Consider the following 22,829-nt stretch of genomic DNA (forward strand, 5'->3'; position numbering starts at 1 on the left):
GTGCCAACTAACCCCAGCCAGAGCAGGTTTTATGTGCACAATGCTTTATTTAGCCATTCATTCACAGCCCAGGATCCCACAGCAACCTAATCCAGGTGGTTTTTCTCCTCACCACCTCTCAGGAGGCCAACACAGCTGGGCAGGTGCCACGTCCCATCCACAGAGCTCCCCTGCAAGCTGCTGCCAGCATCAGTCACTGCCAAAAAGCTGCCCAGGAGCAGCTCTTTCTGTAATTGTCCCGCTCAGAAATACCCACCCGTAGCAGAGCGCTGAAGGTGGCAGCCAGCTAAATGCCCCTTGATGCTGCCAGGGAAACACAAATCCCCTCACAATGTGCCACGAAGGTCTTGGTCCTTCTGCCTTTCTTTCTGCAGCCACCTTTCCGATCCCAAAGTGTGCTGTACATGGAAAAAGCAACACACCGCTGGCTTCCACCTTTGCTCAAACAGCCTACTCTGCTTTAGATGCTTTTTTTTTTTCTAGTTCTCAAGCTGATTTTTATTTATTATGTTTTGAAGGCAGGAAATACAGGTACAGCTGTTCTCTCAGAGATAAGACTCATTTAAGTAATTTGCATATTTGCCAGATGATTACAGGTTGATAGCATCGCCTGCAATGATTTCCTTTATTAAGCAGAAGGCAGGCTGCAGGTACAGAGCAGCACTGCTCCTGCAGGCTGACAGCCGGGTGCGTTCCTGACAACCTACCTGTCAAGACCTCCTCAGGAGCTCATCTGCTTTGTCTCCGAACTTCACCAGGACAACTGGCTGTCAGTATGTCAAGGGATGCGTTAGGGGAGAACAAAACCTTCATCCCTCCAGAACCTGTGCCTCTGTCTAAACAGAAAATCTCAACAGAAATTTGTGTTTATGTGTTTGCTTCTTTTTAACAATTTCAGGAGTTAAAAAGCCATATAAAACTTTCAAAGCAAAACATGCTACAGCATGAACATCCCCAGAACTCTTCTAGCTCAATCCACAAGTAACAAACATTTACTGATGTAGCTACTGCTTTGTTTTCTGTCTTTCTGGGAAGGTAAGGAAGGATCACAGCAGGGTGTGGTATTTCCCTTTCCAAGCATTCAGAAGTTTTGAAAGTTCTTACCTGGTCTCTGAGAAACAAACAAAAACAAACGCTAAAAACCAATGAAAACCCCAAAACAACCCACCAGACTCATGATCAGACAGATCTAGGACAGAGTGATGGTTGAAGCTATTAACTGTTTTGAAGCAAAGACATGCTACAGAAATTGCAATAGCTTCAATTTCACACAAGATACACATACAATTGGCTAAAAAAAAAAAAAAGAAGGCATCCCTGTATTATACCACTTTGAAGTTTCCTGATGTGGTTGAAATACTTCACCTAGCAAACCAGTCTTTTGTAGAAAAGCTTTTATAGGCCTACAACAAAAACAGAACATTGGTTATATTTCTTTTTGTAAAAAAAGCAGGACAAAGAGGGCTCAGCCTTCACAAGCTACCCGTGTATGAAGATGTGATTAGAGAAATCGGCTCAGCAACAGGCCCATCACAAGCAGCACCTGCTTATGCGGGAACAGATGCTCCATTAGTTTTGGACATTTGCACACAAGCTGCTCATGGCCTGTGAGAGAAAAGGCTGTAGTAGCTGTGAGGGAAGCAGCAGAACACAGCTCGGCACCTGCTTCTGCTGATTTCACCATGCACTGCCATCCCCAGCTGTCATCCACTGAAGGCAAAAGGAAGTAGCTGTACAGGAACGTCATGATTTAATGATATATAAAAAGATGTATTTATTTTTTGTAGAAGACATCTGTGAAGTGAACTGAAGTACTTTGTAAAATAAAAAGTATTTGGAAAGCACTTGAAATAAAGCTATACAGTTCAAGATTTCAGGTAATCCGAGTCATCCTAAGCATCTGTTTGACAGCTCTCTCAGCTGAAGCTGTGATTTAGGAAAATAGGCATAGAAAAAACAGCTGTAACAGAAGTATGAAAAAAAAACACCCAAACTACAAAATGCAATTTGGAAACATTCAAGAAAAGGAATATTTAAAAAGCCAAACTGCACACTGTGCACTCTGCACCCCATTTCCAAGGAAACGACCTTTGATTGAACGTAGCTCTGCTAAACATTTGAGCTTTCCTTGGGCAGGTGGATTGGAAGTTTGTATGAGGGAGAAATGACTTCTCAAAGAGCATCCAGTGGGATCTCTGAGAATTAGCAGTATTTTCTGTGTGTCTTATCCCTGTATGAAAGAAAATTACATGGATGATTAGGAGTAAGATATTTTTACAGTACAGAAATATTTCTGTATTTCGGCATCTCCTTAAGAATTTTAAACTGGATGATTTTTATTTTTTTTTCTTTCAGTAACAAAACAACTTTAATTTGGACAGCAACATGAACCGAAATATTTTTAAAAACTCAATCCCTCAGATTAAAGTACTCCATACAATTGACATTCAGAATTTACTTAACAGAAATAGTTTTATTAAAAAAGAAACAAAACTCACAACCCCCATTCTCAAGGACACTTACAGCAGCTTTTTAATTGCATAGGTAATATTGTAAGAGCTTTGATAGCCCTCAACGAAGGGTCAAGACACCAAATTATTTCCAGATGCAGTATGCAGCTGTACAGCTTTGGAAGTTGTTACTGAGCTCTACACTAGAAATTTGATGGTCTTGATTATTTTTATAGAAATCTTCAGGAAGCTCAAGGACCTTTTAGGTGCACTGCTACAGCATTTATGCAGACAAGTAACAACAGTCGTGCTCAGCAAAAGCCAGAGCAACATAAATGCCCACTGCCATCTCTTTAATGGAGAACATAAAAATGCAGAAGTATGGCTTCAGTTACCCACTGTATTTGGTATTTCTCTGACATGCTGGGGTGTTAGCTGATGAACACTTTAGCCTTTCCCTCAATTAGCTCTAAAGGCTGTAGCTGCAGAACACACTTTTTAGGGGAGTGGGAAAAGGGGGAAGGAGAGGTGTGCCTAGGTCTTGGCTCCTTCAACAGAAGGTGTGGTTCCCCCAGTGTGAGTACAGGATCTTCTCTTAAAAGCCTCATTTGGAGAAACATTTGGAAAAACAGTGATGACATTTTAGGATCGCTAAGGCAAAATACCTGAAAAAAATCAGCAAAGAAAACTGTTAAGAGGCAGCAGCTTGCCTGTTACTGGCTCATTGCTTTATTCAAGCAGTATTCCTTGTGAAGCTGTAAGGTTCTAGCTCTTACATCTTATTAAGAGGGTAAACACTAACAAAGCAATTCTATCTGAATTCTTTGGCAGTTCTTGAATTATAGAGCAGAAATCATTCCTGCATGCTATGACGTTTAGTAACAGTGTAACAGGAAAACCAAACCCACCATTAAGTTGGAAGCATTAGAACATTTTCCAGCTTTATTACTGGAAACTATAACTTTGGATTAAAATATTACTCTTCAGAGTTTTCATCTGTAACTGTAGAAAACTGGAATTAAATACAACTTTTGTTTTGCTGGCTGAGTCCATGCCCATATCCATACTTGTATACTGCTAAAGGTTCACAGCTATGAAAAAAATCAAGTCCAAGGGAGTTTTGTACAAATGATACCGTTATGTTATTTACATTTTCCTCACAAAAAGAAAACAAGTTGTTAGAAGTTTTAGAAAGAGTTTAGTTTCAGGCAACACTTCAGAATATTAGATGTTCTAGTCTAATGCCCTAAAAGTAACATAACACCCAAATTATACCAAATTTGGTGCCACTGAAACAAAACCAAAACATTTCATACAAGTGAAGATCGAAGGCAAACCATCATTTACAGAGAAATGTCATATGGAGTACGCCCTGCATACTACTTTCCATTTTCTTCACTAACTTTCATGGTCTCTCCTCTACAGTGAAGCAGCAATCATCTGTTTCTTCGTGATGTCACAGCGCTTTGGAATGGATCATCCTGCAATTTGTAAACAGATCAGCATTACTACAAGTAAGATGGATTCCACGTCATAAAAAGCAAAGTTACCTCTAGATTAAACTAGAAAGCCAGGTCACTTTATTTTATGGTTTCTGATAAACCTGTTTTTATTGTTTTTGATATCAAGGAGATGGTATCAAGGAGATGGTATCAAGGAGATATCAATTTAAAAGTCTAAGAAACAAATGTGCAGAAAACAAATTGAGCTTAGGTCAGAATGGTCAGAATAGTTGCTGTGAAGTGTGAAGCAACCTATATTGCAGATGTGACCTCGAAAAGTGTTATTGTTATGAGGAGCATATACTTCAGTCAAGTTTTATCTACGTACATATATCAGACATCATGGTTTACTGACATTTGCGTGAATCAAAAATAATGTTTCTTCTTGCATGTTCAAGCAAATACAAATTCGTACTCCAGGTACAAGGAGAAGAGACAGCACAGCGGGCAGAATAAGAACACATCATCTCTGAAGTGGTCACTGACATCGTTACGGGTGTGAACCTCACTGTACCTGACAGTCTGCTATGACAGCACACTGCTTGACAACATAATGTGTATTCAGTGCAAAGCTGTGAATAGACGTTGTACTCATTTATTTATGGAAAAAAAAGCTCTTCCTAGCAGTTGAAATATGTACTGCAAGAACAGACTTTTTAAACCTTAAGACAGTAGTGACATTTTTTTTATAAAGTGTACTTTCATAACATGCAACAATAAAGCAATTAAGAGCTCTGAAAAACAGCCATTTTTAAATGCAAAAATCATAAAAGTCTTCCTTTTCAAAAAGGTAAAAGAAAATAAATGAAAGGACAAAGTCATGTTCTAGAAGAGATTACAACTACTTCTTCCCCAGTCAATCTAACTTACTGAAAACATTTCAGGAGTGACAATTAACTGATTAAGAACTGAAGGCAAAAAAGAGTAGATATTTTCCTGGGGTCCCTTTTAGCCCTATTTTTGATGATATGTATATATTTAATTAAAAAAATCTAGTCCCGATAGGAAAAAATAAATATAATAATTTTACTTGGAAATGTTTTGTTTAAATGGCTTCAAATAAATAAGCTATAGAAATTCAGATACACACGCATGAAAAAAGGCCACTGTATACCATACCTCATCAGACTCAAAATCAACTCCTCTTGATGTTGTTTGGCTTTGTGAACCTCTTTTACTAAATGAAGATGTACTTGAGAACCTTGAAACACAAAGACAAAAAAATATATCAGCATGTTCTCAAATACCAGACATTTTAAATAAATTTCCCTTCAGCTTAGATTTGGACCATCAATATGGAGTTTAATACTAAAAAAAAAATAAAAAAAATGCGCTGAACGACTCAAATTCTCAAACTACCAAACAAATCCTGATACTTTTACCTAGCTTACCTCCATCAGTAAGACCAACTTACTGTTATATGAAGATCACTCACAGGCAAAAAAAATTACATAAATTCTGTAAGTAACGTTAAGAATTAAAATAATATGTATCGATTTCTTTAGGTAGTGTATCAGATCTCTAAATTCTGTCAATTACCAATTAGAAATAAGGCAGTTGTGATAGCACAGACCAAATAAACATACGAACCTTTGATTTACTTTGGAAGAAGGAGTGATACAAATGTCTTCCAGATCTGAGTCATCATCTATAATATCCTGAAAAAAAGATACCATTTTTAAAGCTTTTTCACAGAACTTTTTCAAAAACAGTTACATAATTCTGTAGTACTATCATGTAGCTATACAGTTTAATTTTTTTTTTTTTTAAGTTACTACTTAATTATAATATACACTTGAGAGGGCTTCAGAATAAAACTATAATGTGCAAACAAACATTCAATATTGTAAAAACCCCAAAACCACTCATGTATATACTCTTTGTACCTTAGGCTATGGTCAGAAGTAGAATATGGTCTTTGTATTTCTCAAATAGGCCCTGCACCAAAAGAAGGGTCTACAAATTAGCATGCAGAACTTTACTGCTGGAACCGATAGCTTGGGAACATCTACTGGGCTGGGCTAACATTTTGTCCATGCATTTATTTTTCAAATGAGAAGAGAGCAAAAGGCAATAGTTGTGTAGCTTCACTCCTGCCGAGACGCTTCTTACCTCAGAGAAAGATTTAGATGAATTCTGGAAGGGCTCTGTTTTCAAAGACTTAAAGGCTACAATAAAATAAATGTAGTATTTACAAAGTGCTTACATAATAAAATGCAACATGTTACATCATCATCTTCATTAAAGAAAACCTGCTTAGCATTTGTTTCCTCTGGAGGAAAAAAAAAAAAAAAAAAAAAAAAAAGTAAAACAAGCAAACAATCCCCAAACCAAGACAAGCAAAGGTCCTTGGCAGACAAAGTGTCCTTGGCAGACAAAGGTCCTGGCTAGAGTCTGACAACGCAGATCTAACCCTCTGTGCAGCTCCAGGTGCTTCCCAGTCTGGCTGAAAAAGTATCAGCAGCATTCATTACAACAAAGAAAATAGATTACTGTTACTGGGATTCCTCTTTGTCTAACATTTAGTTCACACATTAACACACCTGCTAAAGCTGATTTATGTGCAGGTCATTTGCTGAGAGTCTGATTAATTTAAACATAACTTTTGGGTCCACCTTTGGGTATTCTGGGTGGGATTCATGTACGAATATATGACCAGTATATATTTTTTCCCTGTAATACTCAGATTAGCTGTTTCCTCAGAGCCTGTCCTCTGTAGCAAGGAAGGGCTGCTCTCACATACCTGGCTTAAACTGCAGATACGTTATTCTTCCCTACTACAAGCTGGTGTTTCTAAAACCTACTACAATGAGTACTACTACTAAAACACTAAATGCATTTTTCTTAAAGCTTACTAAACTTGTAAACATCAGGCAAGTTTAAGCTTTTTAACTACTGAAAATATTCGGCATAGAAAGGATGATTTAAGTCGCATTCTTCCCATGTTTATTTCTTAAAAAAAAAATAAAAAAACTGCATACAGTACACAGAAAGATGTTGCCTATTCCCAAATGCAGTCAGATATTCCCAGCACATTTCATTTTACTGCCAGCGACAGCAGGACCTAACTACTCTTTTCTTTCTCTCACCACTGTTAGTTACCTTATTATTAGAAACAAAAATAATCTCTCCGAGTCGAATTGGACTAAGAGAAATAAAGACAATTAAGGCACTTCACCTTTAAACACCTTCATTACAATATGAGAGCAGATTAGAGTAATGGGCAGAACACAGGCCTACCATCCAGAATCGACTTGTTCTTGGCAGGGACAGACTTGTAGGTTCTGCTGCTAGTAGCTGACTCTTGGCTAGTGTTTCCTGTAGGAACAATAAACAACATGCAAATCTGTTAAGTTTCTTCCCCCTTCATGTGTGATTTAATATTTATATTAAATTTTTATATTTAATAGGCTGCCATAACCGAAGTACTGCTATCACCATAAAATACACAATCACACATAGCCAAGGAGCATTTTAATTCGTTTAGCTTAAGAAACACACCCCATTTTTTCAATCACCAGCAATAATAAAGTCTCTTGTAAGCTGTATTAAGATAGAGACAATCTGTACATCACATCCCCTCTAATTGACAAGATGCATTATGTTGCATATTATTAGCAGCAACAAAGATCTATCCATGCACTTCATAACACAGACCTCCCAATAATGGATCTCTTATGAGCCTACTATGTTTCCACAGCTGTAAAGAAAGATAATTTTAGTTCAGTCACACTGTGAAAATGTCACAACTTAGGCCTTGGAAGGCAGTCAACTGTATATCATACAGTACCAAAAATATTTGAGAATTTTGTTTTTCCAAGAGGAGTTCTTAAGCAACAGACGAGTTCCCTTTTAAGGGGAAAAAAAAGTTAGCAACTACAATGCAAATAATTTCATTTTTTTCTTACCTCTTCCCCTTCGAGATGACCCTCTTACTGTTGAATTTTGTCCTCTTGCACCTCTTGCCCTACCTCTCCCCCGACCCCTCCCTCGAGTCGCTGTTGCAGGAAGGTCATCATCCGAATCACCATAGGCCTTCGCTCCTGTATCCATGAGCTCTTCATCGCTGGAGGCTGACACAAGAACTGCGTCTTCAGATCTGTGAGCTCTAGCCCTGGTCATTGCCTGAAATGCAACAATAAGTGCTGGAGAACTCTTTGCAAAGGCATACGACATCTAAATAAAAATCTCAGGGATATCTACAATCTGGCTTGCTGATAAGGACGACAGCACCACCAGGTTCACCAATAGTACCAATTTCTTCCATTAACATCACTCCCATCCACATCTCCACTGGTCATGGGCTCACAGTTTAAGCTGACAGAGCTCTGAAGGCCAGCCACCTGGTTCAAAGCAAGGGCAACTGAGCCTTCAGGTTCACAAATTTCTACGGGAAAAGAGATTTCAAAGGCCAAATCGAGCAGTAGCTTAAGCACACATTATACAAAATCATAAAAATGATTTTGAGAAAAATTCTAATCTGCTCCAATCAGGCAGACAATTTTGGGCATGGATGATGTTGTCAGTCACTTCACTCATATGTAAAAGTCAGTACTCTGTTCTTCAATCTAAGTCCAAAACCCAAAGGAGTTACCTCACGAACTTCCTCGTCCTCCTCTTCGGCATTTTTTCTTCTGCTCTCCCTAAATTTTCGCACCTGAGTAAAGAAAAGTTCCCATCAAAATAACAGTTCATTCCATACAATAACCAAAACACAGGAAGTCTTGATCTGTGAATTAAAGTCAACCTCATGTGAGAGAGCAAGAACAACCGAACAGTTTGTTAAGAGCCTTTTCACGCTAACCACCTTATGGGTGATGCTACAGTTTCAGAATCTCACATTCTGTTAGTAAGTCTCCTGTAACTACACCACTGGAGAGAAGGAAGTTGGCACATGAGATACCACATTCAGGAGAAACAGAATAACTAGACAGGAAGGGACAGTGAAACATGAGTAACTGTAAAGACAGGGTAGGGATGAAGAAGCAAGTTAGAAAGCAATGATATCAAGAGAAACACTGCCATGTATGTACAACTAAGATAGCTTAACTATCTTAGTACAGAAAAGATACAATGTACAGAAAAGATACAATGGGTGAGACTGTATACTGTTTTTTGCTGGGGTAGAGTTAATTTTATTTAGATTATGGTGCTATGTTTTTGATTTCTGATGAAAACAGTGTTGATAACACACCCGTGTTTTAGTTATTGCAGAGCAGTGCTTACACACAAGGTATTTTCTGCTTCTGCTGCTTTCCAGTTCTCTTCCCATCCCAGAGAAGGGAAAAGTGAGCAGCTGTGTGGTGCCTAACTGCCAGACCCAGTACACGGAGACAACTCACAGCAGAGGGAAAGAAGATATTAGATCAGAAGACAAAAAAAACAAACAAACAAATAAATAAATAAAAAAACAACACAAAAGTGGCACCAAAAACCTACAGGTGCTGACTATTGTCTCTAGACCCCTCGTGAATTACAGCAACCAGCTAGAAAACAGGTGGGCAGAACATTCCTCCCCTCAGTTCCCCACCAAATTATTGGTGCAAAACCAGTGCAGAGTTACACTGCAGAGTGCCCTGTCCTACCCCGCTTGAATATTAGCCTACAAGGAAATTCCACAAGTTGTCAGAGAGGTTTATTAGGGGCTACTAGCTACACAAACACCAGGTCTGGCTCTGAGAGACCACAAGCTGCAAGCAGTTAGAAAGCAGCAAAGCACCTGAAGTATGTTTCCTTTATGGTTGTGCTGTTTGTGTACTTTCTCCCAGACAATATGAAAAACAGATTAAATCTACTCTCTTTCCTCACACTAGAGATAAGTGGTCAGTGTAGCCCCAGCCCTTCAAGAAATGAAGGGATTGATTTATGTTTTCCTTTTTCATCTACCATTACTTACTGCAGCAGTGAAATAGCACATACGAGTAAGTGCTTGCACACAGCCAGAGAGCAAGTTCTACGTACATTAGCAACATGTTTTTTCATCCATGCATGCACAAATAAAGCGAGACTCAGTATAAGGATACCATAAAACACACTTCTAACACAAGCTTTTAAAATATGCATCTGAAATTATACCATACTCATTCCAGAAAATGACAAGAGGCAAGCGTCACATGTGCCCTTCACGCAGGCAAAGCTATTAAACCAGCTTTGTGCACCAACTTCTCTGCCATCTGTCTTTTCTGAAGAGTTAAAAGTAACAGAACATTACCTCCTCATCTATTTTTTCTTCCACTGCATCGATGTGACGCTCCTTAAGAAACCTTTGTGTTTTTTCTAGTTGAAATTTCACAAGCTCTTCTATAGCATCTTTCTCCTCTTTGTCCACAAACTCCTGCACTGCTTCTCCCATTCCTCTTTCCGTCAGAAGTGAAAGCTGTACTTTCTTTATAAAAGGGGAAAACAGTTTGTTAACAAGCATCTGCCATCAAAGCATGTGAGAAACATTCCTGCTTTTCTAGCTAAATAATACATTTGGTTGGTTTCAAAACAAGTAACCTGCATTTAAGATTTCAATCAGAAAATAGCACAGCAATAAGCAAATGTTACTCCTCATAATAGAGTTACAACTCTCTTGTTACTCGTGTGCTACACCTAACTTAGCAGAGCATTTTCAGATTAGTCAAAGAAAAAACATTTCATGAATAGTAAAGAAATGATGAATGATGATGCTAGTCATACCTAAATTAATTTGTCTGAAACATATTACCGAGAGAGAAGGCAATCTATTTTTTCTTAGTCCAACCTCCTTTTATAAACTAGGACAGACTTGCAAAGACGTAACAAGCTATTAAAAACAGGCACTGAATTATTACAAATGTGAAATTACTTAGTTTTACTATAACGTTCTAAGAATAAAAATTGGCAGTTACAGAGCTGGACAAATTATTATGAAGCATTAAGAGCTACTAAGGAGAAAACTCTGTTGAAATCAAGTTCTGAAATACCAATAGTCCTCACTCATTCATTAAGTCAGATGATATTCATCAAAATACTCTACATCAAGACATTACCAGAGACACTAATTAGTAAAAGTACCAGAAGCTACTAGTGGTGTTTCAAAGCTGCTCTCTTCTCTACATTTCCTCCCCATTACAGTAAGAGACATTCTGGAAAGAAACCCCATACAAATAGTTGAAATAGCAGTTTCTTTTGTCTGTTAGCTAATTTCTTGGTAATAAGCACTGTATATGCTTCTTAACGACGTTTGATCCTTCCACGTGTCCTTAAGGAATTGTATTGTCAGTTTAATCAGAAGTGTAAAACCTTCCCTGAAATGATGCTTAACAGGGGAATAAATTTTAAAGCTATTATAAAATAAGTTTACAAAAGAGTAACGCAGGCATCTCAGAAGAGAGACTGACTGTAATGACGCAGACTGTTAACGGTGACTTTCAGCAAGACAAGATCAGGTGCCTACAAAGCCTGAAGCACAAGCTATCCTAACACAAAGTTTAAGACCCCTAAAATCACTCTGGGGCAACAACTACTTCACCCCCACCTTCCTTTATTACCAATGTGAACTTAAATTTTATTATCTCCCTACTGCAAGCCTTCCTGGAACACTGGCGGATTCTTACCAGTCTTTATAAGTGCTGAATGGTGTAAGAGGGACAATTTTTGCGGAGTAAAGGAGGCAAATAAATTAAAATCAAACTTATTTTTCACAGATACAAGAACAGTACCCCATGTTTGACCCTGCTTCTCCTCCCCATGGGATTTAGGGATGGCTTACATTTGAAGTAGCACCTACTTCTGCACTACTCACCCCAGGTTACATTCCCTGTCATATTCAGAAGGCAAGTAGCCCTTCCAGGGCATAATTTTTGCCATCCTAATAAAGGCCCCTAATGTATGTTTAACGTTAGGCATGATGATATAAACTTAGGAATCCTTCCATGTTCTAATAACCCTCTATAAAGCATGTTCTGAAGTAGCCTCTGAAAGTTATGCTTGATCATCCAGATCAAGCATTTCGGTCACTGATTATTATTTTTTTTACCTCTGAGACTTTGCAGCCCTGCAGATAGGAATAGGGAATAAATCAGGTTTAACGAAAGAGTGGGAAGAAAGCAAACTATCAGGTGCTCTCTTTGTCCTCCCTGCTCTGCTTTAACGTCGAACTGCACTATGCCTGACGATGCAAATATGATTTGCAAGGTAACAAACCATTCCAAGTTGGTAAAAGTAACTGGTGTGGCCTCTCATTCACCCCACAGTAAATGAAGGTAGCTTCTCAGAGCATGCTGCCTCACGCTTTCCTCCTGTGACAACAGGAGGCATCCATTGGTGCAGCACAGGCACTGCGAGTAACATGAAGAGTTACCAAATGTAACATGAAGAGTTACAAATGTCAAAACAGCTTACGTTCACATATCCTACATACTTTGTACACAACAATTACTTGTTAACCTAAGGCATATATTTTATGCAGGAATACGCATATAATTATATAGGAGATTCATAAAAGGTACAAGGTACAACCTTCTCTGCTGTCTGAAAATACTGCTTTACAAGGTCTTCCACCCTCAGTGTCATCCCCTCAGAAACAGGTCTGCTGACCAGGTCTCCAAAATTAATATTGCTGTCTAAAACAGAAAAGCATAGTGACACTGTTAGCCGTCATTCATGTAGGAGTTGCCAGCTTGTATTCATGTTGTGGTTTAAGCCGGCCGGCAGCTAAACACCACACAGCCGCTTGCTCACCCTCTCCCCTCCCTCTCTGGGATGGGGGAGAGAAATGGGAAAGTGAAGCCTGTGAGTTGAGATAACGACAGCTTATTAAGACAGAAAAATAATAACAACGATAATGATAATAACAATAATGATGATAATAGTACTACTAATAATGTGTGTGAAACAAGTGATGCACAATGCAATTGCTCACCACCCACTGACCGATGCCCAGCCTAACCCCAAGCAGCCAGCCCCCCCATCCCGGCTAGCCACCCCTATATATTGTTCAGCATGACCCCAGATGATGTAGAATACCCCCCTTTGGCTAGTTTGGGTCAGCTGCTCTGGGTCTGTCCCCTCCCAGCTCCTGCTGCACCCCCAGCCTGCCTGCTGGCAGGACAGAGCGAGAAGCTGAAAAGTCCTTGGCTTGGTGTAAGCACTGCTCTGCAACTATTAAAACATCAGCACGTTATCAGCACTCTTCTCATCCGAAGCCAAAACATAGCACCCTGCCAGCTACTAGGAAGAAAATTAAATCTGTCCTAACAGAAACCAGGACAATTTATTATCCCACTGAAAGTAATAGGAAAAAAGATTAATACAGGCCGCTTAATAGCCATGGTCCGTTTTATATGTAAAGGCTTATTATTCAAACAATACACTATTGTATGCAAACAGGTAAACTTAGCAGATACAACAGTTGTACAAGACAACTACATCTCTAGTAGATACAAAAGGATCTTCTAACTACTGAATGTCTGGAATTAGAAGCTGAATGCTACATCCTGAAGGTTATTATAAGTAAACTCTGAAAGATCACAACAGGAAGAGAACTAAAATGCATCAAAGCACAAGGGACTTTTTATGAGTAACTCTGTTACTAGGGAAGAAACTGTCCTCCAAAGCGTGCTGGCTGATTTTGAGTAGAAAAGGTTCATGGCTCAATGAGGGTGCCCTGCACTCCCAGGAAACAAGGTAGGAATAACAGAAGACTGCCACCTAACTTGTAGAAGTTATCAAAAAGTAATGCAGAGAACCATGGCATTCTTTTCAAGTTTATTTCCTGAAGCAGAGATGCACATTAAGCAGGGAAATGAAAATGTATAGGTAAAAGATGGTGAGAGAGCTATTTTGCATTCTGCAAATGTTGATGAGGTTCTTTAACTCGTCAAAAAAACAAAGCAAAATAAAACAAGAGCAATGCAGCATAATTAAAAAACCTTCACTAAAAGCAGTTTCCATTTATGAGCCATCATGTTTTGAACTTTACAAAATTGACAATGTAAATAAAAACTGTCAGTGGAATCGGAGTGCTTACAATGCACTAATGTGCAATATTAACAGTTCTTTAGATTAGCACAGTATGTTCTTGTGCAAGATGTACCTTTATTAGTGACTATTACAAATCCACTAATTAGGCAACATTTATGAACCATTTATTAAAAATTCTAGGCACAGTGAGAAGAGGCACAATAGTAACAGCTATTATTTGTTTTGCAAAAATGTTTGAATAGAGACATACCTGGAACATGTTGAAAAGCTAAAAGCACCTCAAACACAGGACTGATGAGGGCAAACCAAATGCTGCCGTACATTTGCACCACACATCAGATTCTACGATTTGGACTTCTTTAAATATTAAATCAACTCTGAAGCAAATCCCCCCAAATTAGCATTTCAGGCGCAAATGAACAAATTATTTACTACATAATAAAATTAAGAAAAAAGAACACCACCTACCTTTTTTTCTACAGAATAGGAAAAAACAAACAAACAAACAAACAAACAAAAAAAAAACAAAGCCAACCATCTCCTTCTAAGAAGTTCCAGAAGCAAGATGTTTAATTCCTTTCATGGTAATCAGCATAGAGTCATGGAATAATTCAGCCTGATATAGGACTACAGGCAACTCAGTAAGATTTGAGGCCAAAGAGAAATGAATTATTTAGCATTAACTATCATAAAGATCCAGTGATGAGTATCAGAATTTTTAGACAAACCCAGGAATCACTTGGAATAGAACAGAGATACTTGTGCAGTGTTTTATCCTTAAATAGGACCATATATCTTTATTCGTCCTGTAACACATTAGGTGGTAGACACCATGGTTTAGTAATGGCTAGGTAATGAAACAATAGAAGAAAAATGAAAATCAAGGAAAGGAAATGATTCCTTCCTTTCAAATTACCATTTTTCGCTTTTTGCTCACGACGTCTGAAGAAGTGTATGATGTCTTTTGGGTTAGCCACCTTATCCACGTACTTCTGGCTAAAACGAAAGATGCTGAATGGCTCAAAGCCACCTGTATAATCAACCTAAGGGAGGATTGAAAGAATTAAAACATGAAACAAACAGAAAAAAAGAGAAGCCACACAAAGCAAGCAAGCTTGCTATCCTACGAAGCAAAAATTAGAGTAAAAGTCAGCCTAAAATTAATACTTTATTATGGCATGCAGAATAACTAATAAGAGCCCAGATCCATAACTTGTTCCATTTACTATCCTTAAGGAAAGCTTCCATATTTTAGGTTAGGAACCAACACAGGGCAATATGACTTAAAAAATAATAATTTTGGTCACCTTACTCAGACCAGCAATGAAGTACACTGATGAACAATCTCATTCTTTACCATACAATGTTGGTTATATCACAGGTTAATTAAAGCAGTTTGAATTTGCCTGTATACAGTAAGAAATTTTATGTATTTATACAATAAGTATGATTTTGCTTTGAAACTTTTCACAGAGACTTTTCAAAACAAAACCCAAATGGAACAACGTCTTACTCGTAATCTTATGAGAGGCTTGTCCGGCTGGCGTGGATTTCCTAGGCGTTCTCTTTCTGCATTATCCAGCATCATTTCAACCTACGAAGCAGAAGGAGGATTTCAGTTCCACTTTGCCCTTGTAAAGATGCCTGAACCCTTCAAATATAACTTGCTTATCTTTGAAATACAGCTTAGTCCAGCAGCATCTACATCGGTGATCATTCATACTATTTTACTCTGTAGCTTGAGTTCCAGTTCCAGGGAAAGGCAGAAAGAGTCAAATACAGACCTGAGAGCAATCAATGAAACTGCCTTGGTTACTTGGGCCATTTCACACTGCACAGCCCAGCTCCCAGGGTTTAGGTGCACGTATTTATGGTGGTTCCAAAGTGTACATCTTACACCGTCTCATTCTCAGGTAGTTTCTACAGAAAGATGATGTGGGCCCCCATAAAGCTGCTACAGCCTGCTTTAGTTGGTCATCCTGGTCTGGAGGCCAAAGCTGCAGTGAACATCATGGAACTGGCCTCTGTGGAAACACTGCTCAAGTCCATCTCATGTAACATTGGAGAAGAAATAAGGTTCATCTTCCCCTTTTACAACCAGTCACAGCTCACCCTCCCTGCCCACATGCTGTTACCATAAACCATAAGCATTACAAGTTACCTTTTCCATGCAGAACGCTTGTATTGCCTGAGTTACTTTGGGATTGTCAGGATTAAAAAGATCTGGATGATCAGCTAGGACAACATCTTCGATGTAGAAAGTTCGCACTGTTTCTAAAGGAATCTTGTGCATTTTCATTTTTTTCCCTTTAACATGCAGCAGACCAATGTGTCTACAAGGAGAAAGTTCTCTTTAAGTTTGTATCTTCCAGTACAAAACCGTGTTTTAAATTAATGTTTACGTTACAGGGGCAAAAACTTAGAAGCTATAGCAAGTTCTCAGATATCTATTTCAGGGTTGGCACTGCCAAACTTCAATCCCATTATATTCAGATTGTGTTTGTTCTTTTTACAAGCAGATGCACACACTTCATGTATTTCAAATTATCTGGGTGTGACCCCTCTTGGATAAGTTACATTTGCTACAAACATTTGGCTTAGTTCTAAGTAAACCAAACTTATCCCAGGCACCTATTCAATCTGTTACACTGTAACACAAATCCCTTCATGCTTAAGAGAAGTATTTTTCTTTTGATATTTCTGAACACAACACACTTAAAGCAAGAGATAACAACAAAAGAATAAATAAAAACACACACACTTCTTCACAGCTTCTCCAGGGGACAGAGATGTCACCACCGAACTTCCCGGCTGAGAAACATAGAAATTTTGCTGCTCATTTGGGACTGGAGCTATTTTACACTCATGTTCATGGCCCCACACAACGAGATTAATAAAGTCATCTAAAAACTGCTCTGGAATGTAGTTGGTGGCTCCATGTTTGCTCCTGTACAAGAAAAGAAAAGAATAATTAGAATGTGTACAGTCACAGGTGAGCACAGGTGGGGAGTGAAGGAGGTGAAAACCATCCACGTGATTTAAAGCAATAGAGAAGCTCTAGCAAAAATAGCTGACACACATTTCACATCAGCTACTCTTCGAGGTTTTTTCCCTATGCAATTTTTTGAATTGTCTGGGTAAACAAAAAGGCAACTTACAGATTTAAGCCATAAAGTTAGTTAGTTTGCACAGGGAAGGTTTTCAGTAGCATTTTTTCTTTTCTGAATGAAGCTCACTCTTTTATACTTCCCTCATTGGACCTCCCTTTTCTTTTTAACTGGCTTGCAAAGCTTTCAGTTATCTTCCCTGTGAATGCTTTTATAGCATGTCACTTGTTTTGTTTTGTTTTTTAAACGGTGAGGGGAAAAAAAGATATAGGACACATCACCCTCTATCCCTTTCCAGAAGATGGAGGAAATGAAGTGAGACAGAGTTCCTTTAGCCTACAGGACAGAGATCAATACACAGGGTTCCCAGCTCTATTTGTTTACTTCTGCCTCACCGTTACTTCCCACATGAGGACTTCATGAAATTTCATTGAAAACTATATTACAGAATCTGGAAGAGAACTCTGCCAGTTCCTACTAACACTGCTGGGAGAAGTGTGCAGGCAGAAAGAACACACACTACCTCTCCTCTGTCTGAGACACTGGAAGGGATATGAATGCAAGTGAAGACACAGCACTAATGAAATTATAGTTCAAACAAGCACAGAAAATGGCATGTTAAGTTTACTGCTTTTTCAGCTGTAACATGCAGACTTAAGACTTAATTATACACATATCACACTACCTACCCTCTTTCTTCCCCCTCAACTATGAGAGTTTGAGAAGTAACTTCTCCAACTCATTTATTTCAACTCTTTTCCTTGATGATTCTTCTCTAAGAACAGCTCTAAATATTGCTTTTACTGGGGAAAAAATCTTTGAGTCTGCTATTCACAAGAAACACCAGCCACCATAGCTGGCTTTCTCTCCTATGCTTTTCAAGGCACTTTAATTAAAACAAACGACAAAACCTGAAAGTTTAAGTCACCATAATCCATTCAATACTGGTACCTGTTCTGATGAATCACAAACAAGTTAAACCAACTGTCTTCATCTTCCTTTGGTCTCAGCATGGTTACCTGTTTATTGACAAACATACGGTACAACCTCTCATCTGGGATGGCTCCTGTAATGGACAAAACAATCCATCATTGTTGTGTGGTATAAGCATCACACAAAAATATATCAACTATCAACTCTTGACAAACATCAGGAGGTATATACCGACTCTTTATTCCATAGCATTTTAGTCAGCAACTCTGTTAAAAAAAAAAAAAAAAAAAAAAAAAAAAAAAAAAAAAAAAAAAAAAAAAAAAGGGAATACAACTCTGTGGCAAGACCAGATCTTCATTTTCATGACCTAAGAGGTCTAAGGCATTGTTCTGTTGGAATTCATAATAAAGTATAAATTTGTTATTTTACTAGACAGCATTCTGCAAGTAAGACATTGTAACATGAAATGCACCTTTAAATAACTGCTAAAAGCAGTTTTGTTAACTACATCAAGTTTTAAACATCATCAGTTTTCTGTGCTGAACACACTATGGGCAGAATTAAAAATGTGAGGTTTATTTTTCTTGTTGATGGAGTAAGAACTATATTTTGTTGTAAGGTGGACTCTAAAACCAGACACTGAGATAGGGTTCTTAAACGTCCTTAGAAATTCTCTAGAAAACAAGAAATAAACAATGAATTCTACAAAGTCTATGCTTTCCCACAGAGCAGGAAGAAGTCTGCAACACCTCTGAACAATCTGTCACTGGCTACCTCCTCCATGTTTTTAAGCCAGAGACAATCCAGCAGTGGAATAAACCTGACATTTTACAAAACATCTGAATTAAGAAAAGGTACGCTAAGTGGCAGGGGACCTACAAAGGTGGAACCACAAGACCAAGAGGTTAACATGTTGAAGTCACAGTCTATGGACACAGCTGGCACAGCTGCATTTCTAAGCAGCAACACTCTCACCAAACTGATACACCTTAATTTAGTGTTACTTAGACATCTGTGTTTGCTGCAGCACAGGATGTTCGTTCCAACTTATTTCACAGCTATTAAGCTTTGGTAATGCACAACAGTTGAGCCACAGTCTGGCAGAAGAACACTTACCTAAGCCATACAGAGCAATTTTTGTTCTACCCTTACGCAATAAAATGGGGCTAATATCTATTTTCTCCACAGAAGTTGAACGCCCGAAGTGATTCACCAATCCTGCACAGCTTAAAATATCCAATGCACACAGTGCATCAGCCTGTGGAAAATAGGAAGAAACAAATCTAAAAATCTGTGAACAGGCTATGTTCTTGTTTTTGTGCTTAGCTGTAGATGTTTACTTTCAAACAATCATTTCAGTTATTATTCGTTTATCTTCCTCAAAAATAAATGGTCACACAATTGAAGACGCATATCAATTGTACACGCAATCAAAGCACAAGTCCAAGTATCAATATTTCCTTTCCTTAAGAAAAAGGCTTTCAGTCTTCATAGAAACAATTTGTTCTCAAAACTTTCTGAAGGGCTGTCACTTCTTGGTATGAGAAGCGATTCTGTTCCCAATTACCAAAGTTTATGGAATCTGAGATTTAATATACTTTGAGCACAAATATAATCTGTGTGGATACCTTAATTTCTTTCAATTCTTTTTAATACCACACTTAAGCTGTTGTCACTAATCAAGACTTCTAAAGAAACACAAAATATTTATGCAAAGAGTGGAGCAACTGACTAGCCTGTTCGCCAAGAACTGTATTTCTATAAAAGCCTGTATTTCTACAATACTGGTTTTGTAACAGAGCAGTAGAACGAGGATAATAATTACATTACCCCTGTTGGATCATCGTGATTGCCATGAATACTAAAAATTGGAATAGAAATGTTGAGATTTCCATCTTGATAGTTCACCCATGGAAACCTGAACGAAAAGAAGAAAAGTTAAATTATTCAACTTTGCAGATTTATTCTGCAAATCCATGTACAGATAATTCCCAATATTCTCTTCAAATTACTGTCATCACAAATACATGGCAGTGGCACAAATGATTGCCAAGTGGCTATGTTTAAGTTTAAGCTCCACAGCATAAGAAGATTCTTATTCATTGTCTGGAATGGAACTTCCTACTAGGAACATGGTAGCAAATATATTTATATTTTTAGACTGGGTTGTGCAGCCTTTATTTACACACAAAAAACTGTTTATTTTAGCACAATTCCTTTAACTTAGTTTACTTGCAGGATACAACCTAGTTTTTACTTAGATATATAAATTATTACAAGAAATTCAGAAGTTTCTCAAAAATACGGTGTCCAGTCATTTATAGACTTAAATAGTGAAATATGATAGATGAAGCAATCCTACCAGCTGCCCCATACAAGCAAGTCTAAAGCTTCAAAGTTTCAGTCACAGAGGAAAAGCATTAAAAACAAAATAAAATCACAACACATTCACCCCATATGAAAACAAAACACGTGGTGTCATGATTCATAGGAAGGGACTTACTTGCTGTATTGAAAATTAACTGCCTGATCACTCAAAATTTCAAAGTGAATAGGACGGTCACCCATGCAGTATTTTCTCAGCGACTCTAAACAAGAATGTATTGTTTTCCTGGAAGGTTTGTTGTCATGAAAGAGGTCCCCACCTAATAAAACAAAGTCCACCTGTATATAACAAAGAGCTCTATTATTTTAATACAACATTTTGAAGTACTTTGAAAGACCTATAATCAAATCGATTAAATTAATTCTGCTAAGGAGTTCCACATATCTCATACCTGGACTTCTAGATAAAATGAGTCTGTGGCTAGAGATATTGGGATTTAATTTTCTCATGAAACAAACGTTATATATACACACGCATTTTTCAGAATAATTTAGTTAAATATATATTTTAATAGACCGTTTACGAAGAGCTATAGGACAAAACAAGACAGCGTTTAAAGATTGGGATTTAATTTTCTCATGAAACAAATGTTATATATACACACATGCATTTTTCAAAATATTTTAGTTAAATATATATTTTAATAGACCATTTATGAAGAGCTATAGGACAAAACAAGACAGCGTTTAAAGAAGGCAGCAAAGTGTTTTAATAAGTGTCCCTAGATTGTCTCCTGAACCTTTCCTTTGATGGCCTGAAGAATTGCTTTATTTTTTCATTGCTACGGTACCAAGGGTGACGAACCCGGTGCCTCTCTTTGCATTACTTTGAGAAGTAATAGAAGTAACTAGAAGTACTAGTTTGAGCTCAGCTTTTGAAGCAGCATAGAAAATACAAAAGTCAACATTTCAAATAATTTGACTAAGAAACCTTTCCAAGCACTACATCTGTTTGTATCTGAATGAAGGAATATGCATTTCTTTTAGAAATGTAACTGGTTGCAATAATGTGTTTGATAGTAGTAAGGATTATAGCAGAACTAAGTTTTGTGGTTTCTGGCAGGTTGGAAGGGATTTTGCACAGTATCTCTGCTTTACTTTCTAAAAAGCAATACTTACTTCATTTTTTTGAGCCTGCTCCAAGATTTCATTAAAAGTTACAAATGTGTCATTTCCACGCACTGGGTCCTTCTCCAAATAGCCAAGATGAATATCAGTAGCAATCAGTATTTTAAAGGTATCTTCATCATCCCTGAATTAAACGGGAGAATTTGTTAGCAGAATATTTCAGAATTTCAAAACACGTGATTAAGATAAGCAGTTCTGTCCAAAGTTATTAATTACACAGTAGATCTAGTACAAAATTCTGTCCAGATATCCTTCCAGTAATACTCTCAAAACATTTCACTACATTACTTGCAAATTGCACTCGACCAAACAAACTGGTTTCAAAACGAGATTATCCCAATCAGTCTGCTTTAGTGAAGGGCTGCAGGTATCTAATGAAAAACTAAATCATGGAATCAGAGAATCATTAAGGTTGGAAAAGACCTTCAAGATCCACCCAGCAATTCCAACCATCTGCCTACCACCACTAACACCACTGAACCATGTCCCTAAGCACTACATCCAACCTTTCCTTGAACACCCCCAGGGACGGTGACTCCACCACCTCCATGGGCAACCCGTCCCAGTGCCTGACTGCTCTTCCTGAGGAGAAGTGTCTCCTCATTTCCAACCTGAACCTCCCCTGGCACAACTTGAGGCCATTCCCTCTAATCCTATCACTAGTTATCTGCGACAAGAGGCCAACCCCCAGGAGCTTTCCAGGTTTTCTGCCTTTGATTTGGGGAATAGACATTCCATTTCTCCATTTACACTGGTAATTATGAAAATACAAGGGGAAGTACGATGCTCAGAAGGCCCTGAAGGGAAACACAAATCCATATCTGAGCCGTTAACTCATTCGCAGTGCACAAAATCCGTGTTATCTGATATAAAAGAAGAACCGGACAGAGACAGGAGCTTACTGCGAGTTGAGGACGCTCATCTTGCTGCCAGCACTCCCCACCACAGGGCTCCGGGCACAGCGCAGCGAGGCAGGGCGCGGGGTCCCCTTCTGCTTTCACGGATCCCGTGCGAAGCCTGAGGGACGAGAGGACACAAACGGGTTAGGAGGAAAGGCACAGCAAGCTGAATCGGCAATTGTTCAGTATTTTAGTTAAAAAAAATAATAACAAACCCAAACGCTTGGGCTACCCACTGACGGCCGGGATCGCGCCCGCCCCCTCACACGGCCCGGGGGGCTGAGGGGAGCCGAGAGGGGCCGAAGGGGAGCAGAGGGGGGCCGAAAGGAGCCGAGGGGAGCCGAAGGAAGCCGATGGGAACCGAACAGGAGCCGAAGAAAGCCGAAAGGAGCCGAGAGGGCCCTCACCCTAACGCGGGCCCCGGTCGCCTGGCGCCGTCTCCATGGCGCCGAGCGCCGCTCTCGCGAGACTTCCCGG

The 22,829-nt window shown here is 38.6% G+C and overlaps 2 protein-coding genes across 14 annotated transcripts in view; both read right to left on the bottom strand.

Moving 5' to 3' along the window:
• Positions 1–22,829, bottom strand: part of TAF1D (TATA-box binding protein associated factor, RNA polymerase I subunit D) — a 365,188-nt gene that overhangs the window by 193,771 nt on the left and 148,588 nt on the right. The window lies entirely within an intron of this gene.
• On the bottom strand, positions 2,454–22,822 carry MRE11 (MRE11 homolog, double strand break repair nuclease). Of its 13 annotated transcripts, none has more exons than XR_014688483.1 (21): positions 22,568–22,648; positions 22,356–22,470; positions 21,445–21,577; positions 20,444–20,585; positions 19,771–19,858; positions 19,057–19,198; positions 17,959–18,073; positions 16,662–16,847; positions 16,062–16,233; positions 15,414–15,494; positions 14,817–14,943; positions 12,437–12,540; positions 10,164–10,337; positions 8,547–8,609; positions 7,861–8,077; positions 7,193–7,270; positions 6,065–6,120; positions 5,539–5,610; positions 5,072–5,144; positions 3,854–3,931; positions 2,454–3,115 (listed from the first exon to the last, which is right to left on the bottom strand). XR_014688483.1 is itself a non-coding variant. In XM_084506235.1 (21 exons), the coding sequence occupies exons 2-20, from the start codon at positions 22,373–22,375 to the stop codon at positions 3,887–3,889; spliced, it is 2,112 nt and encodes a 703-aa protein (XP_084362361.1). In that variant the 5' UTR covers positions 22,376–22,470; positions 22,760–22,815; the 3' UTR covers positions 2,454–3,115; positions 3,854–3,886. The 13 variants fall into 13 exon arrangements, 9 of the variants coding, with proteins under 9 accessions (XP_084362361.1, XP_084362357.1, XP_084362359.1 ...); XM_084506235.1 differs by lacking the exon at positions 22,568–22,648 and adding an exon at positions 22,760–22,815 and having other exon boundaries at positions 5,072–5,153; positions 5,543–5,610; positions 20,444–20,604; XM_084506231.1 differs by lacking the exon at positions 22,568–22,648 and adding an exon at positions 22,760–22,812 and having other exon boundaries at positions 5,072–5,153; positions 5,543–5,610.

This window comes from Aythya ferina (assembly GCF_964211825.1).
Source record: "Aythya ferina genome assembly, chromosome: 1".
In the NCBI taxonomy this organism is placed as follows: Eukaryota; Metazoa; Chordata; class Aves; order Anseriformes; family Anatidae; genus Aythya; species Aythya ferina.